General features: G+C 40.4%; 2 protein-coding genes across 26 annotated transcripts in view; both read right to left on the bottom strand.

The window, feature by feature from the left end:
• The window catches only part of LOC112047122 (gastrula zinc finger protein XlCGF26.1), an 85,107-nt gene that overhangs the window by 40,861 nt on the left and 25,816 nt on the right, over window positions 1–18,430 (bottom strand). The window contains exon 5 of one of the 25 annotated variants that reach the window (XM_024084065.2): window positions 2–1,062. The exons of 17 other annotated variants lie outside the window; for them this stretch is intronic. In XM_024084065.2, coding sequence (XP_023939833.2) covers window positions 23–1,062 — 1,040 coding nt within the window. In that variant the 3' untranslated portion in view covers window positions 2–22. 7 more of the 25 variants (XM_024084055.2, XM_024084051.2, XM_024084052.2 and 4 more) reach the window with 7 other exon arrangements.
• On the bottom strand, window positions 14,870–15,837 carry LOC128199570 (oocyte zinc finger protein XlCOF15-like). The gene has a single exon (XM_052889664.1). The coding sequence runs from the start codon at window positions 15,688–15,690 to the stop codon at window positions 14,974–14,976; it is 717 nt and encodes a 238-aa protein (XP_052745624.1). The 5' UTR covers window positions 15,691–15,837; the 3' UTR covers window positions 14,870–14,973.

Consider the following 18,430-nt stretch of genomic DNA (forward strand, 5'->3'; position numbering starts at 1 on the left):
AATAAAAAGATAAACAAAATTCTTAATCGTTCGAGTAACTCTCTTCTGCGTTTTGTACATTTTCATGGGTCATCAGGTGCCTTTTTAGTTTAGATTTACTTAGAAAATACCATGAGCAATTTGGACAATCATATCTCTTTTCTACAGGTTTGTGTGAAATACGTATGTGTGCTGCGCGTTTACAACTCGTCTCAAACAACTTCCCACATGTTGAACATTCATAATGTCTTTTCTGTTGGTCGTGTCCTTCCACTAAGTGTTTCGCTCTCGCGTAATACGTTGTGAAGACCTCTGTACATCTCGGGCAAGTGTATCGAATGCCTTTTTTGTGAACTCTCAATCTATGACACATCCTAGCCGCTCTAGTTTCTAAGACCTCACCACAATCACCACAAGGGAAGCTACCGACCTCGTGTGATTGGACGTGTGTCCTAAAACGGGATTTAGAAACGAAAGCTTTACCGCAAGCGTCACAAATGTAGTTTTGGTAGTGAGTGTTCATATGTTCATTGATTTTAGCAAAGCTTGTGAAATATAGAGGGCATTTTTGACAGAAATAGTTATCTGCGTCAAGTTTGAAAGGAAGAACGCCGTCGTTAAAACCTAATTGGAAGGGCTTCTGGTGTTCTGATACTAAGTGGGTTTTCAACGTGTCTATGCTTTCGATTAGATAATCACATAATCTACAAGCTAAGCTTGTGACATCTACTTTTACCATGTTATTTTCGGTCAGTTTCGAGAATATTTTTTTTGTTGGAGCATCTTTTAAATGAACGGAACGGACGTGTTCACGCAAGGGTAAAGGCTCTACAAATTTTAAATTGCAATAGGAGCAGTAAAACACGCTTTGAAACCAGCGGAAGGCCCATGCGGTCGAGCATTCGAGAATGATCATCGCGTTTTTGCGCATCATTGTTTTGGCTATGCGTTTCTCGGATTCTTCAGGAAGTTCGTTGTTGGCACGTCGTCTTCGACGCATTTGTCTTGCGCTGACATTCTCCTTTAACTTCCTAACACGTTTAACTCCTACCACTACATCCTCCGAGTCCGCATTTGCGGAACCTAAAAACAAAACATTGCTTTTGTTATTGCATTGCCAGATTATATTCCCAAACCCAAAGCCATGCAGTGTGTTGATGGTGTTGATAATTGAAATGAGATAAATCATTGGCTAATTTAGAAACATTTATTGCATATTAAAATATAAACACGATACAATTAAACACATTGAAACTGGCTTAGATTTTTTCCAACCCAGAGATCACAAAGTCGCTTATCTCTGGATGGTTAGTTCGAAAATGTTCCATCAGCAATGGCTTCTGGTTGAACATAACCCCACACCATTTACAATTCAGATCTTCGTGTGTTTTGAAGTGCTTTCTTAAAGCCCTGTTCCTAGGAAACGTTTTCCCGCAGAGGGTGCAACAAAAATTCCTTTCCCCCGTGTGCCGAACTATATGTCTCTTTAACTCGTAACCAGTTTTGAAGAACCATTTGCAGAATGGACAAGCAAAGTTACGTTGTTGAGGAAAATGTACAGATTTGACGTGTGTAGCGCGTTTTCCACTGGTTTTAAAAGACAACTCGCAATGAGCACACTTGTAGGCGACTTCCTTTTCCCTGTGCGCTTCGTTCAGATGATTCATTCTTTCGTAATAGCCACCGAATCTCATATTGCATTGCGGACATTCATATCGGGGTCCTTTGGCGTGAGCGTGACTCTTGTGGTAGTCCCTCGCCGCTCGCATTGTGAAAACTCTTTTGCATTTGTCGCATGGAAACGTCCCTGTTATGTGAACTTCTGAATGCTTCCTTAGTCTAGGAGCCGTCATGTAGCCCTTACCGCACGTCGCGCAAATATAATGTTGATAATGTACATTCATATGTTCGTACAGTTTCAGAAAGTTGTTGAATGTCTCCTGGCATATCACACATCGCCACGACTCTTTGTCTAAACAGAAGGGGAGGACACCGTCAGGGTGTGACGTATCGATGTCGTAACCATGATCGATAGCGTGTTGACGCATGTCACTCACTCCACGGCACGGTAGAGTGCATGTTTTACACGAGGCTCCAGTGATGTCAACATTGATGAGAGTCATTTCCTTAAACTTGCTGTATATGTCTTTGGTGTTGTGCTGCATGGAACACGGCATGACGTGGGCTCTGAGTTCAGCGCAGTCGGTGAAGTTGTCCTCGCAGTACGCGCACTTAAATCTGTTTCTCTTCCACCTAAAGGGGGTCACAGACCAACACTCGAGTAAGGCGCTAGCGTTTTTCTTAGTAATAAATCTCGCTTCGGCCCTCGCGCTTCTTTGGTACCGACGCTTTTCAATTTTTAACGTATCGTCTAAATGTAAGTTCTGTGTTGTCTCAATTTTTATAGAGCTCTCGTTTTCTGTTTGTGCGCGTTCCCCTAAAAACAGAAAACTTTTGTCAATTCTTCGCCAAACTACCAAGTCATCTTTTTGTTAGATTTCAGAGAAAATTATCATTCACGATCATCACAATATTTGACTTCATTGATGAGACAAAGAAACATTTCGCGTACCTACCCCCACACCTAGGAACTTTTTAGAGAGCTTTTTTTTTAATTATCATCAAGCGTCATAATCAAATATTAAGCTTACTGCTGTAGTCTAGCTGATTTTTTTAATTTCTTTATGTTATTTTACTTTTCTATATTAAAACCCGACTAAAAATCACATTCTGAAAGGTATAAAACGAACTTTTCTATTATACGAAATGAATTTTGAGTTATTAAGGACTCAATAATGTATTTAAATGGTTCGAATAAAAATATTGGAAATCGTTCTACCAAATAACTGCGCGTCTCGAATTTAATGTATTTAATACGTATTGAGGTATTAAAGATGACACTTTTTTGTGTAGCTTGTGATTTCTTTAATTCTGGGCGTATAATAAAAAAGAATATAACCAATCACTGCTGCAATTAATTATTGAACTACTAGACCAGTAAAATGAAACTCATAAATAGTTCAAAAAGTTTTATTTTATAACATTATAACTACATTATGTAACTAGATGCTTTTACTATGCGTTTAAATTGTATAGAAATACTTTAAATCTAAGAGGATACATCATTTTCAGCGTGTCTATTATATTTATGTACGCGTTACATATTATATACAAATAACCTTAGATAAAAGTGATCTCTGAGAGATAATACTTCAGTTCGGGCTTGTTTTAGATATTAAATTATATTTGAATATGTGCAATAATAGTTGTGCATATTAGCTTTATTTTATAATGATATAGGCTTTGTTTGAGCATGTCTATTGTCTATAACGTTCATATATCTAACCTTTACATGAGTAGTCTATATGTGCCTACATTTTAATCATGCTAAATGCAGAAACCGTTTAAATCTATACTTATAATAAATCTGTAGAGGTCAATTCTGTACATGAAATATATTTCCAAAATAACTATCAGGGGGTGATTAGTGATCGATACTGATGCCAAAAATGCAATCAGTAAAATTTTCGTCTGTCTGTCTGTATGTTCGTTATAGAAAATACTCGACCGATTTCAACGAAAGTTGGTACAATTGTTCTTCATACTCCTGGGCAGGTTATAGTTAGTTTTTAAAAGAATATTTCTCATATCGTTTAAATAAGACTAATTTTCCTCCAACTAGTCCGGAAAGACTGTATTAGGAGTGGGTAGGTACGACAATAGACCAACGGGACGGGATCGAACCATCGAACCACATAGTATACTTTTCATCACGCTACGATCGATAGGAGCAGAGCAGTAAAAGGAAATTTTGAAAAAACGGGAGACGTTACTCCATTTTTACAACGAGACTACTGTAAGGGCTGGATTAAGAGGTCTAAGGGCGGACGAAGTCGCGGGCGTCCGCTAGTTATTAATAAGGATGCATAAATCTAGATATCTAGAACGATTTATTCGATATTTTAATCGCACATAGTCATAGTTCAACGTGGTAAATAAAATGTAGCCTAAGGTACTCACAAATTACGTGGCTTTGTATTGGTATATGAAAATCTCACATACATTAATAGTAGAGAAGTATAAACAAAAATATCAAAGAGTCATCAGGCATGGAAAAATTAGGAGGTACTTGATACAATACTTTTAATGTTTTCGTTTTTAAGTATTGTGTTACCATTAATAATGGAACTGGAAATGGGTAAAATTAGATATACCTACTCAGTGGCGGGGCAGGAAGAACTTTGGAGTTGAAAAGTGTACAGTAAACAGAAAAAATAACACAAAATTTTAATGTCTTGAGATTATAATCAAAGAGTGGTCGGGATGTTATTCGGGGCTCGAAGACCCTAATACCTTGTCCCACCTCTGCAATATACAGGGTGTCCCGTAATTAATGGATAAAACGCAAATGGTAGATACACCACCAAATCATCTAAAACTAACTTGGATAGTTTTCCAAAAATCTAGGGTGACCAAGTTTAGAATTTTTTTTCCAATTTTTTCCACCACCACCCCTCGGTGATGAGTACCCGCTTTACCACTGAGCTATGGAGGATTAATGAAATCAAAACTAGCGGAATTCGTCCGCGTGAAATTTAGTTTTTCACAAATCCCTTGGGAACCATGGATTTTTTCGGGCTGATAAGTAGCCTATGTGTTCATCCAATGTAAAATCTATTACCATTTTCAAACTTCAGCCAAATCGGTTCAGTAGTTGCGGCGTTAAAGAGTAACAAACATCCATATAGACTTTCGCGTTTATAATATTTACGAGTAGTAGGAAGTATAAAAAGCAGAAAAAGCTGTAACCGGTAAATGGCACAAGGTATGCCTGACTGAGAGTTACATTTGCTTCCTTATGCCGTGGAGACTCTTGGGCCATGGAGTCGCAGTGCCAAAAAATTTCACCGAATCATTGCCTCGACTGGTGACAGAAGGGCTGGCTCATTTTTTACGCAAAGGATCAGCCTGGCTGTCCAGCGTGGAAATGCAGCCAGTATTCTTGCCACCATTCCACGTGGGCATGATTTGTATAGTTATTAGGATAAGTTAGCTTAAATTCCTTATTAAAAAAAAAGTATACAAAATAATTGCAACATCATCAATAGAATCTATCGATATTTTAAAAATCGATCTAAAGATCGATTCAAAAACTAGACTATCCTAGTAATCTCTAGAATCTATTATAGTATGCGTTTGGCAGTGATGTCTGAGGCATGCTTCGATGGACGGCTGGTAATGGTATGAATAAATATTTTCACGTGGAACCTCAATACATTCTTAGAGCGATGCCCCATTTATCGTTGCGTTATCGCAGCATCTGCCCTGCATCGTTTTCCATATAATTTAAATTACGTGCCACGCCACAGTTGCGACGTCGCCATCGACGATACGGACTTCTGGCAGTGCTCGTTTGTTTTGTATGTATTGTTGGGACTGATTAGGTTTGGGCGTGCTGCGACGTCGCATACAATGCGTTGATACGTTCACGCAACGCAATAATGAGGCCTTACACTAGGGTAGTGTCTATGAAGAGAAACACGCGACATCGCACTGTAAACAACTTTCATCCATATTGACAATACATACACAGTAAGGCGCTAGATAAAAATAATATATGTCTAGATAGATACTCCTTGATGACGTCATATCGTCTGTTAAAAGTCAAACTTAGACTTAATAGTATAAAAACTTACTAAAGATCTTATCAAAAGGATCTTATATCTGTATATAAGAAATAGAAAATGCATAGGAGTTAAAGGCGTAATAATATTGCTCCCGACCGAATTTTTCAACCACAGTCCGATGGGATGATAGATCGACACAACCGATGAGAGATCAGGCACAGGTACCAACACCGCTAACTTTCCAACTCCAGGCTGCTATTAAGATGTTTCTTGTCAGAAAAATCCCAATAGTGTATTTTTAGTTGGCCTGACAATTCGAATCCCGTAATATCAAACATGAAAATGTTTCTTGGCTATATGTTTGTCAAGGGATAGTTTAGTTGCGAACCCCCTAGCGCAGTGTTCGCACGAGAAGGCAGATTCTGTTTCCTTCTTGGTTCGATGCACCCTCACATTGTGGTGGTACTTCTGGGAGCGAGACTTGAAAGTCATGTGACACGTAGTGCACTCGTACATTTCTGCTCCAGGCCTCAAATTGTGCACCTCTATCAGATGACGTCTTCTCAACTCCCAAGTCGCGAATCTTGGCAACGGCCTCTCTTTGCAATACGCGCACAAATACGGCATCGGATGCTGGGTTTTCATATGCACGGTCCTCTCTTCTAAGGTCTGGAACGTCGCTTTACATCTACGGCAGCTGTGTTTGTTGTCGTGAGGTATTTTCGCGTGCGCTCTCAAAGCCGCCTCGGTGATGAAGCCTTCGCCGCAGGTGTCGCATACGTACTTCTGGAAGTGTTCCACTGTGTGCTTATTCAGGGCTGAGAAATCAGAGAACTGGCTTTTACATATAGCGCAATGCCAAGTGGATCCGTCTCTCAATTTGAACGGCATAACACCGGAGAGTTCCACGTCGTCATCTATCGGCTGTTTGTGGATATCTTTCAAATGGGACAACAAGTCCTCCAAAGAGTCGATAGCTATGAAACAGAGTTTACATTTTAAGTCGGTGAGATCCAGTTTAAGGTATTCCTTGCGTAGTTTCCTGCTGAAAACGAGCTTTATATCGAAATTCGCGTGCCGGCACGCCATGTGAGCGCGGAGCCCGTCAGGATCGTTCGCTTGCACGCGACAGAGAGAACAGTTAAAATTCTGACCCCAAGTCCTAAACGGCCAGGCTGTGGAACACTGCAAGATAATTTCAGTGTTACGCCTCTGTCTCACAGCCAATCCGTACCGCGGTTTGTATCCGGATTTGTCGCACCGGAAGCCGCGCTCGTGCTGTTTGAGACCATGGTAGGACAGGAAGGTGGCGCTGCACTGGTCGCACGTGAATATCGTGGCGTGGCTCCGCAAATGGCCGTTCATTTCTGAGAAACCTTCGAACTTTTTCTTGCAGTACAGGCACAACCATTCGCCGACCTCATTCTGTCGGTACGGCAACACCCCAAAGGGTATTTCGAAGTTGACCGCCTTGCCGTGGTCTCGTAACAAGTGAGTCATAAATGTCTCAACACTATCGACATCTTGCATACACAATTTGCATTTAAAGTTACTTATATCTATTTTCAGATCATCCACTACTTTATAAAATGCGCTATTATGATCGACTTTCGCGTGTTTCGTTTTCATATGATCTCTCAAAGCTTCAATGTTTTCGAATACGATATAGCAATAGGAACAGAGGATGCGATTGAAACGCGTCTTAAATGGTATAGCGGTGGAATATTTTAGAACCATCACAGCGTTTTGTCGTAGAGGGTTCTGCTTAACGGACCTTTCGAACAACCTCATTTTTTGATTTGTTTCTTTCTCTTTGAGTTCTTCGCTATCCTTTGTAGGCCCTAAAAAAGAAAGAAGCATATCATTATTGTTATTCCGATGCATCCTTTCTTATAATAAGCGTCTCTTTTCGTGTCTAATCTAATATGCACTATTCGAATATTACAAGCATCACAGAAATAAAAGGAATATGTATTTTCATTTTCGGCCGTCATTGAACATATCAAACGTCGAAATGTTTTTTCGCTACATGCTTATCCAAAAACAACTGAGTCGTGAAGGCTTTCGGGCAGCTGTGGCACGGGTAATTTAGTTCCGTGTCCTTCTTTAGTCTATGAGTCCTGGCCATGTGGTTGTATTTCCCTGAGCGAGTCTTGAAAGTCTTCTGACAGGTCGTGCATTCGTATTTATCGGCACCGGTCTTGTAATTGTGCACTTCCATTAGATGTTTCTTTCTGAGCTCCCAGTTGGCGAAGCGCGGCTTGTCTTTGCAGTACACGCACATGTATGGCGTGGAAGTGTGTTGAGTCTTTACGTGTACGTTGCGTTCTTCGAGCGTAGAGAATGTCGCCACGCATCGACTGCAGTTGTATTTATTCTCGTGAGGTATCTTAGTGTGGGCGATCATAGCCGATTCCGTTATGAAACCTTCGCCGCAAGTATCGCACACGTAGTTTTGGAAGTGTTCCGAGGTGTGCTTTTTTAGTGAAATGAAATCTTTGAATTCGTTCGGGCACATTGTACATTTCCAAATCGACCCGTCGTTCAACCTGAAAGGTAGGACACCCAACTGGGCGTCAGAGTTTATAGGTTGTTGGTGGTCGTTCTTCAAATGGTACGTTAAATTTTCGAAATTCTCAATCGGCATGAAACACAATTTGCATTGTAGATCTGTGATGTCAATCTTGAGAAACTCTTTGCCCAACTTTTTGTAGAACGCAGCTTGAACGTCGTAGTTCTCGTGTCTAGTCAGCATGTGTGCTCGGAGGTTGCTCGGGTCGTTGGATTGTACCCTGCAGAATACGCAATTGAAGTTACTCTTCCACGTCCTGAAGGGGCACGCCGTAGAGCACTGGAGAATGATTTCAGCGTTAGTGCGCGGCCTCAGCACTCGGCCGTTGCGCGGTTTGTACGCCGTCCTAAAACATTTCACCTGTCTCCTGTGATCTCGCAGCGCGTGCTCGGACACGAAAGTCGTGCCACATTTGTCGCAACTAAAATTCATAAAATGAGTAGCTATATGACGTTTAAACTGTATAAATTCTAGATATGTCTTCTGACAGTACACGCACACCCAATGATCGATCGCGTTCTGTTTGTAAGGCAGAACGCCGAACCGGGCATTGAATCGAACGGGTTTGTTGTGCTCTCTAGACAGATGACCCATCAAACTATCAACATCCTGAATGTCGTGGTGGCAAATGTTACATTTCAAATCGGTTATGTCGACTTTGATTAGATTATCCTTTGTTCTATAGAAAACATTTTTGAAATCTGTATTGACGTGGTCGGTTTTCATGTGGTAACGAAGGCTAGACAGCGTGTTATATTCGTCGTGACAGAAGGCGCACAATATCTGACTAAAGCGCGTCTTAAACGGATAGGCGGTCGAATGTCTGAGTACGAGTTCCGCGTTACGCCGCTGCGGCGTCTGATACACGAGTATAATTTTCTTTTTCTCACTCTCATTCTCCCTACGCCCACGAATTTCCAATGTGGACCCTAAAAACAAAAAAGAAATTGGTCAATTTCAAAACCAATATGCACCAGCCTATAATTACGAGTAATAACATCCATTCGGATTCTCTCAATTTACGAGTAAAAGGCTTACGAAATCCATTTCAACGTTTATTTGCATATATGCAAAGCAACCAAATAAAAATATAAGAGTTACAATAGTTTTAATTTTTAAATGTACTATCTTCATGATGATAGGATTTCATGTGGCCGTTGAGGCTGCTTTTCTGAGCGAACTGCTTCTCGCAAATGTCGCAAACGAACTGTTTCCTTTCGCTGTGAACCCACAAGTGTTGCTGCAAATCCTTTTTTCTGGGGAACATTTTCGAGCACACATCGCAACGGAACGGTTTCTCTCCGGTGTGGCAGACTCTGTGATCCTCCATTTGTTTCTTGGAGGCGAATTTGAAATCGCAAAACGGGCATTTGTGGCTTTTGTCACTGTGCACCAATTTGTAATGTTTATAGAACGGTTTTCGGGCGCTGAAAGTTTTGTCGCAGTCCCGACACCTGTACATCTTTTTCTCACGGCCGTGCACTTCTGTGAGGTGTTTCTGTTTTTTCTCCCACGAAACGAATCGTTCTCCGCATATGATGCAACAGAAATTCCAGCAGGTTTTAGATATCTTAACGTGTTCCCTCTTCAATTCCGACGTCGGGAAATCGGTCCAGCACTTCCTGCAGACGTTCTTGCCGGAGTGACTGCATCGAGTGTGGTATCTCAGAGCCTCAATAGTCACATACATGCGGCCGCAGACGTCGCAGGTATATTTATGGTAGTGGGAGGTCGTGTGTCGGCACAGTTGTACGAGAGTCGCGAATTTCTCATTGCAGAGAGCGCAAGCCCACTTCTCGCTATTCAAACGGTAAAGTTGCATTCTTATTTCGCAATCTGTATTGATTTCAGAAAATCCATGCGTATCACGAATATGCACGGCGATATCTTGCAAATTTTCAAACGGTGTAGAACATATTCTGCATTTGAGATCAGTTATATCTACTTTTAAAAACTCTTTCCCTCTCCCGCAGTGAATAAACGCGGTGGAAACTGTGAACGTTTTGTGACATTCGTCCATATGGTTCCGATAAATGTTCGGTTCTGAGAATTCTTCGTGACAGTAGACGCAGAGCATGTCTTTGCCGCGTACTCTGAAGGGATACGCGGTCGAGTATTGCAACACGAGTTCCGCGTTCCGTCTTGACTTCTGATTGTTAGTGACCCGTACCGTGGCTAGAAAAGAAAAAAAATCCCTGTAGACTCAAATTTCTGGAAGACGAAATTTGGCATCGATATTGACTTGCCATGTGTAGAATCATATATCAGATATTTTTAAAATGAATATTTTAATGTTATGTATATACCTAATGGCAGGATTGTCTCAAGCAAAACAGGATTGTTCGAAGCGGCGAAAGTCTATATTAAAATTACTTCGAAATTGAAGTAATAGATTCGTCACTAGATCAAAGTCCCCTCTTTTAAGGATATAGGCCTGCCCTTTAGAGATAACGATGACTTTTTCAATCATCCGCTAAAATGTATGGTAAAGTTTAAAATAAGTTCTGTAGATCGAAATGATGTACAAAATCAAACTCGATATTATGTAAAATATATTTACGATTCAACTCGCTATTGAAATTTCAGTACTCAGAACTACATTTTAGTTTAACTACAATCAACCCACTGCCTAAAAACAATTCAAACAGTTTAAATATTGCTCTAGTTTATAAATGTATCCTTTTAACGACAAACCTGCAATAACTAATCTGTTAAGTGTGTTTAAATTTATGTTTTTCCATTTATTTGTTTGTACTGAATTAAAGAATCGCAACATGGACATTCTACCGTACTGTCGCTGTGGACAAGAGTGTAGTGATTGTAGAAAGGTTTGCGAATTCTAAACGTTTGATCGCAATCGGGACAATGATTTTAAATTTTAAATGTATCTTGGTGATGATGGGATTTCATGTGACCCTTGAGGCTGACTTTTTGAGCGAACTGCTTCTCGCAAATGGCGCAAACGAAACGTTTCATTTTGCTGTGAATCCACAAGTGTTGCTTCAAATCCTTTTCTCTGGGGAACATTTTCGAGCACACTTCGCAACGGAACGGTTTCTCTCCGGTGTGGCCGATTTTGTGATTCTCCATTTCTCTCTTGGAGATGAATTTGAAATCGCAATACGGGCATATGTAGCTTTTGTCACTATGCACCAGTATGTAATGTTTGTAAAATGGTTTTCTGGAGCTGAAAGTTTGGTCGCAGTCCCGACACCCGTACACTTTTTTCTCACGGCCGTGCACTTCTGTGAGGTGATCCTGTTTTTTCTCCCACGAAGCGAATCGTTCCCCGCATGTGATACAACAGAATTGCCAGCAGCTTTTGGATATCTTGACATGTTCCTTCTTCAATTCCAACGTCGGGAAATCGGTCCAGCACTTCCTGCAGACGTTCTTGCCGGAATGACTGCATCGCGTGTGGTATTTCAGAGCTTGATTGGTCAAATACATGCGGCCGCAGACGTGGCAGGTGTATTTATGGTAGTGGGAGGCTGTGTGTCGGCACAGTTTTATGAGAGACGCGCATTTCTCATTGCAGAGAGCGCAGCCCCATTTTTCGCTATTCAAACGGTAAGGGTGCATTCTTATTTCGATATCTGTATTGATTTCAGAAAATCCATGCGTATCACGAATATGTGCGGCGATGTCTTGCAGATTTTCAAACGGTGTGGAACATATCCTGCATTTGAGGCCAGTTATATCTACTTTTAAAAACTCTTGCCCTCTGTGACAGTGAGCAAACGCAGTGTAAACTGTGAATGTTTTGTGCTCTTCGTCCATATGGTCTCGATACATGTTCGGTTCTGCGAATTCTTCGTGGCAGTAGACGCAGATCATGTCTTTGGCGCGTACTCTGAAGGGATACGCGGTCGAGTATTGTAACACGAGTTCCGCGTTCCGTCTTGACTCCCTTATGTTACTGACCGGTTTCGTGGCTAGAAAAGAAAAACAATTCCCTGTAGACTCAAATTTCTGAAAGACCAAATCTGGCAACCACATTTATTTGCCCAGTGTAAATTCATATATATACAATATTTTTAGGAGTTAATAAGGTGATGTTTATACCTAATGGCAGGATTGCCTCAAGCAAAACAAGGATTGTTCGAAGCGACGAAAGTCTAGGTATATTAAAATTACTACGGAAGGAGATCGGCCACTTTCATACAAGCTGTGACCAGACAATAAAATCCCATGACCTTATGTAACATAATGTTTTATCGATAGGTTGTAACCTAATTTAACTTTTCACTTTATAAGCCGGAGAATATTTAAGTAATTAATCTTTTATTGACGTTAGTTAGGTAAGTGCATTTAAAATTAACACAATTATTCAAGAGAGACTGCTCACAATTTTATAAACTTAGCTCTATTTATCATTTATATTATATTTTAACAATAAATAACAGAAAAACAAACAATCACACCCGATATTAAGTCAATAAGTTATTTGTCTGTAGCATAAGTTTAATAATAATTTATTCATCTATGGCAATGACGCACAGATTAAAAAGATAGTTGAATGACTTTACAGGACAGTTGACTATTTGTCATATCGTGTTTGTCACATGTCTGTGTATGATTAAAGGCATAAAAGGGCTAAATCCCAAGACCCTAACAGTTTAAAAAATAAAGAAAGGCTTTTATATTATAAAATAATATATATTTAATTTATTCTGCTTCAAAAAGAAACTATTGAAGATGTAATTGAATCCTCCAACAAATAAGTACTTTTTCATGTAGTTCTCAACAATAGACATTTCAAAGTTAAATGTGACCGACCTCTTTTAAGTATTTGATTAACCAGCCCCAAGGATGGAGGCATGTCCAACGGCGGGCCGCTAAAATATATTGACAATGATCATAATAATCTCAATCATAAACCAAAATTTATGCAAATGTTTTCTAAAGTAAAAGTAGATCGAAATGATGAACAAAGTCCAACTCAATATTAGGTAAAAAATATTTCCAATTCAATAATTACTGAACTTTCCGTGTTTAGAATTCTCTTTTAGACTACGAGCAAACTGCTGCCTAAAAACAGTTTTGTTACTGATCTAGATTTTAGATTAACGACAAACCTGCAATAAATAATGTTTTAAGTGTGTTTAAATTTATTTACAAGAGTGTAGTGATTGTAGAAAGGTTTGCGAGTTCTAAACGTTTGATCGCAATCGGGACAATGGTATAGCTTTCTCTTTTGGCCATGCACGTCGATGAGACGAGCTTGCCGCCTCTCTCCCGACACGAATCGTTCCCCGCAGGAGACGCAACAGAAAGGCCAGCAGGACTTAGATACTTTCAGATGCTCCCTCTTCATCTCCAGCGTCGGAAAATCGGTCCAACACTTCCTGCACACGTTGCTTCCAGAGTGACTGCAGCGAGTGTGGTACTTCAAAGCCTCTATCGTCAAATACATTCGTCCACAGACATCGCAGGTGTACTTTTGGTAGTGGGATGTCGTGTGTCTGCACAGCTGTATAATAGTTGCGAACTTCTTAGCACACAGAGCGCAGACCCATTTATCGCTGAACAAACGGTACGGATGCATCCCGATTTCGGAGTCCGCTTCAAAATTTGCAATCCCGTGTACATCGCGAATATGTTTGGCGACATCATCCAAATTATCACAAGGCGTGCAACAAATTCTACATTTAAGGTCAGTTATGTCCACTTTCAAATACTCTTTCCCACTGCCGCAATGCGCAAACGCCGTGGAAACCGTGAAAGTTTTGTGACTCTTGTCCATGTGTGTACGATAATCGTTTGGGTCAGATATCTCTTCGTGGCAGTAAACGCAGAGCATGTCTTTGCCGCGTATTCTGAAGGGATACGCGGTCGAGTATTGCAACACGAGTTCCGCGTTCCGTTTCGCCTTCCGTATGCTACTGACCGGTCCCAACGCTAGAAAAGAAAAAATCCCCTTTGTTGACTCAATTCCTGCGGAAAGGCATCGAAAGTCACAGACGCTACGACCTTGGTAATCTAATGAATATGCATCTCTGAGGTTATTCGATTTATAACCGTCTATGTAGTCAAATAGCCTTTCTAATTAAATCTCAAGACATTTAAAATAGAACACGATTAAAATAGAAACACGTTACTAATAGGAATACATATTTTTTAGCAATCACAAAGGATTCATTGCTTGTAGATTTTAATTTTTTATTTATTAATAAGTAGGTATAACTAGTTTTAAAGATTAAGGTTTAATAATGCATTTTTGTTGCTTTTTTGCTATTGGGGCTAGGAAATTAGATACATTGTACTACGATGAAATTGTTGATTCCGCTAAAAAAGTGCACTATTTATTTGCTATATTTTTTTATAATCACAATAAATAACTCATGCTATTTATAATATCTACGAATAGGTAGTAAGTATATTTAATCATTTACGATATTTAACTGCATAAAATAATGAAATGTAAAAATGAAATTATGACTTGGAGAACTAATCACGTACTACTGCGACCAACAGTGGTTTCGTTTAAGAAAAAAATATTAAAATCAACAAACATTGGCAGAATCGTCAAGTGAACCTAGCAGGCGTTAATGTTATATCATAAAGAGAAAAATATATGGTCTACTACCAATAGCGGCAAAAGAGGACGATATTTTATATTGCTTCGCCATTGGTCGACATTTGCCTTTCTCTCATATTTAGATATGTCCTGATCTGATGAAAGAATCAATGTATTTGCATTATATACTTTATTGAGAATATAGAGTGTAGTGATTGTAGAATCTTAAAAACAAAATCAAATGGCTCCGACAAGAATATCGATACGAGAAAAAGTTAAAATGCATCATCGGCCGCCATCTCTGGGTGATTGGACTTCATGTGACCGTTGAGGCTGATTTTGTGAGCGAATTGCTTGTCGCATATCTCGCAGGCGAAACGTTTCGTCTCACTGTGGGTCCAGCCGTGCTGTTTCAAATTCTGCCTCCTCGCGAAAGTCTTCGAACACACACTGCAACTGAACGGCTTCTTGCCAGTGTGGGTGAACGTGTGCCTCTCCATCTGCTTCTTCGTGGTGAACTTCAGATGGCAGTACGGACATTTGTGGCTGTTATCGCTGTGGACCAGCGTGTAGTGATTGAAGAATGGAATGCGAGACTTGAAGACGAGCTCGCAGTCCGGACAGTCGTACACTTTCCTTTCCTGTCCGTGCACTTCGGTGAGATGCGTCTGTCGCATTTCCGCGGAAATGAACCTCTCCCCGCACAGCACACAACACAACGGCCAGCACTCTATAGACGCCTTCAGGTGCTCCCTCTTCAATTCAAACGTCGGGAAGTCGGTCCAACACTTCCTACACGTGTGACCCCCTGAATGACTGCAGCGCATGTGATACTTCAACGCTTTGTTGTTCAAATACGTGCGGCCGCAAACGTCGCAATTGTACTTGTGGTAGTGCAAGCTCGTGTGTCTGCACAGCTGTATGATAGTTGCGAACTTCTTAGCACACAGAGCGCAGACCCATTTATCGCTGAACAAACGGTACGGGTGCATCCCGATTTCCGTGTCCGGCTCAAAATTTGTAATCCCGTGTACATCGCGAATATGTTTGCGACGTCATCCAAATTATCACAAGGCGTGCAACAAATTCTGCATTTGAGATCAGTTATGTCTACTTTCAAATACTTTTGGCCACTGTAGCAATGCGCAAACGCCGTGGAAACCGTGAAAGTTTTGTGAATCTCGTCCATGTGTGTACGATAGTCTTTTGGGTCAGATATCTCTTCGTGGCAGTAAACGCAGAGCATGTCTTTGCCGCTTATTCTGAAGGGATACGCGGTCGAGTGTTCCAGCACGAGTTCCGCGTTCCGCTTCGCCTTCTGTAGGCTACTGACCGGTTCCGTGGCTAGAAAAGAAAAAATCCCCTTTGTTGATTCAATTCTTGTGGAACGCGATTATCGGAACTCATAGGGTTATCTAATGAATAAACATCTCTGCGATAATCAATATAATTATATCGATTTACAACCATCTAAATAGTCAAATAGACTTTCTAATTAGGCTCAACACGTCAATTATTTTTTTTACAAACGATTCGAAAATTAAAAATTATTCGTAATCGACAGGTCATGTAATCAACCTGTGAATCAAAATATTATAAATATACATTATTTTAGATTTCAATGCTTTAGCGTAAAGCGTTTTTAGAAAGAATTGATGTCTACCTACTACAGGCCTAGATCCTAAGAATTTCAAATAGAACCAGATTGAAAACACTTAACTAATTAATTTTTTAACATTACCAACTTCATTGCTTAACGATTTTAATTCTTAATTTGTATCAATCACTAGTTTCAAATAAATTTTCGTATCTCAAACGAAAGAATATCGCGGTAGCAAAAATTTATTTTTTGTTGCATTTATGCTACTGTGGTTGTAATTTAGGTATATTATTATATTCCATTTAACTTGTCGATTAATTTTAGGAATCAACAATGATAGTGTTTGTCTTCATCTTATACTTATTATTTTTTAGAATTATATTAAATAACTCTTGCTATTTAATATCTACTAATAGGTAGTCCGTAGGTAAAAAACTTAATAATATCTATTTGTACTTTAATAAAGAAAAATCAAATTTTGACATTGAGAGCAGAGAAGTAGTTTCCTTTCCTTATAAGAAATTTCTAAGAAACTAAATTACGGCTACAAATAATTAAAATAAAGAGAATATTTATAAGATTTAAGGCTTTTCAGCTGCATTTCATAGTTTATTGGGAATGTGTAGAATCTTAAAAATTATAAAAATAACTGGCTCCAAAAATAATATTACGAAGACTTAAAATGTGTCGTTGGACGCTATCTCCGGGTGGTAGGACTTCATGTGACCGTTAAGGCTGACTTTTTGTGCGAACTGCTTGTCGCATATCTCGCAAACGAAACGTTTGTTCTCGCTGTGAATCCAGCTGTGCTGTTGCAAATTCTTCCTCCTCGAGAAAGTCTTGGAACACACGTTGCAAGTGAACGGTTTCTTGCCCGTGTGACTGAACGTGTGTTCCTCCATCTGCTTCTTCGTGCTGAACTTCAGATGGCAGTACGGGCATTTGTAGCTGTTGTCGCTGTGGACGAGAGTGTAGTGATTGTAGAACGGCCTCCGAGATTTGAACACGAGCTCGCAGTCGGGACAGTCGTACACTCTCCTCTCTTGCCCGTGCACTTCGGTGAGATGCGTTTGTCTCCTTTCCCCAGAAACGAAACGTTCCCCGCACAGTATGCAGCAGAACGGCCAGCACGCCTTAGACGCTTTAAGATGCTCCCTCTTCATTTCCAACGTCGGGAAGTCGGTCCAACACTTCCTGCACGTGTGACCCCCTGAATGACTGCAGCGGACGTGATACTTCAACGCTTCGTTGGTCAAATACATGCGGCCGCAAACGTCGCAATTGTATTTGTGGTAGTGGGAGCTCGTGTGTCGACACAGTTGTATGAGGGACGCGTATTTCTTGTCGCAGAGAGCGCAGAGCCATTTATCGCTGAACAGGCGATATGGATGCATTCTGATGTCGCTCTCCATATCGATTTGCAATACCCCGTGCATGTCGCGGATATGTGCGGCCATGTCTTCAAGAGTATCGCACGGCGTGGAACACACTCTGCATTTGAGGTCGGTTATGTCTACTTTAAGAAACTCTTTCCCGCTAGCGCAGTGCGCGAACGCGGTGGAGACGGTGAACGCTTTGTGATAGTCGTCGACGTGAGTCCGATATTCGTTCGGATCCGTGATCTCTTCGTGGCAGTAAACGCAGAGCATGTCTTTTCCGCGTATTCTGAAGGGATACGCGGTCGAGTATTGCAACACGAGTTCCGCGTTCCGTTTCGCCTTCTGTATGCTACTGACCGGTTCCGTGGCTAGAAAAGAAAAAAATCCTCTCAGACTCATTTCTTCGGGAACGTATGTTATTAATGGTAAAGAATTATTTGAGAGTTTGTGCGTAAGCTTGTATTTTTAAACAATTTCAATGCTAAGACTTAAAAGATTATATGATTCGCTTTATTATAATTCGGAATTATTTAATTTCACGTCAGCATGTGCTAGGGTACGATTACCAACACAAGTCTTCATTTTTTTGCTCTAACAATGCTATGCCTGAGTATAAAAGGCTCGCCTGTGAAGATTTGCCCAATCCAATTTTCACGTATTGGTGAAAATTATGATGTCAAACAGGTAACATAGACCATTATCTATGTGACCTGTTTGACATCTGGAATTGGGTTTACTAACCATTCCAGTAAG

This window comes from Bicyclus anynana, chromosome 26 (genome assembly GCF_947172395.1).
Source record: "Bicyclus anynana chromosome 26, ilBicAnyn1.1, whole genome shotgun sequence".
NCBI classification, from domain to species: domain Eukaryota; kingdom Metazoa; phylum Arthropoda; class Insecta; order Lepidoptera; family Nymphalidae; genus Bicyclus; species Bicyclus anynana.

Excerpts from the sequence above, each read along its gene's own strand:
- LOC128199570 (XM_052889664.1), bottom strand. The coding sequence starts at position 15,690 with ATGCACCCGTACCGTTTGTTCAGCGATAAATGGGTCTGCGCTCTGTGT.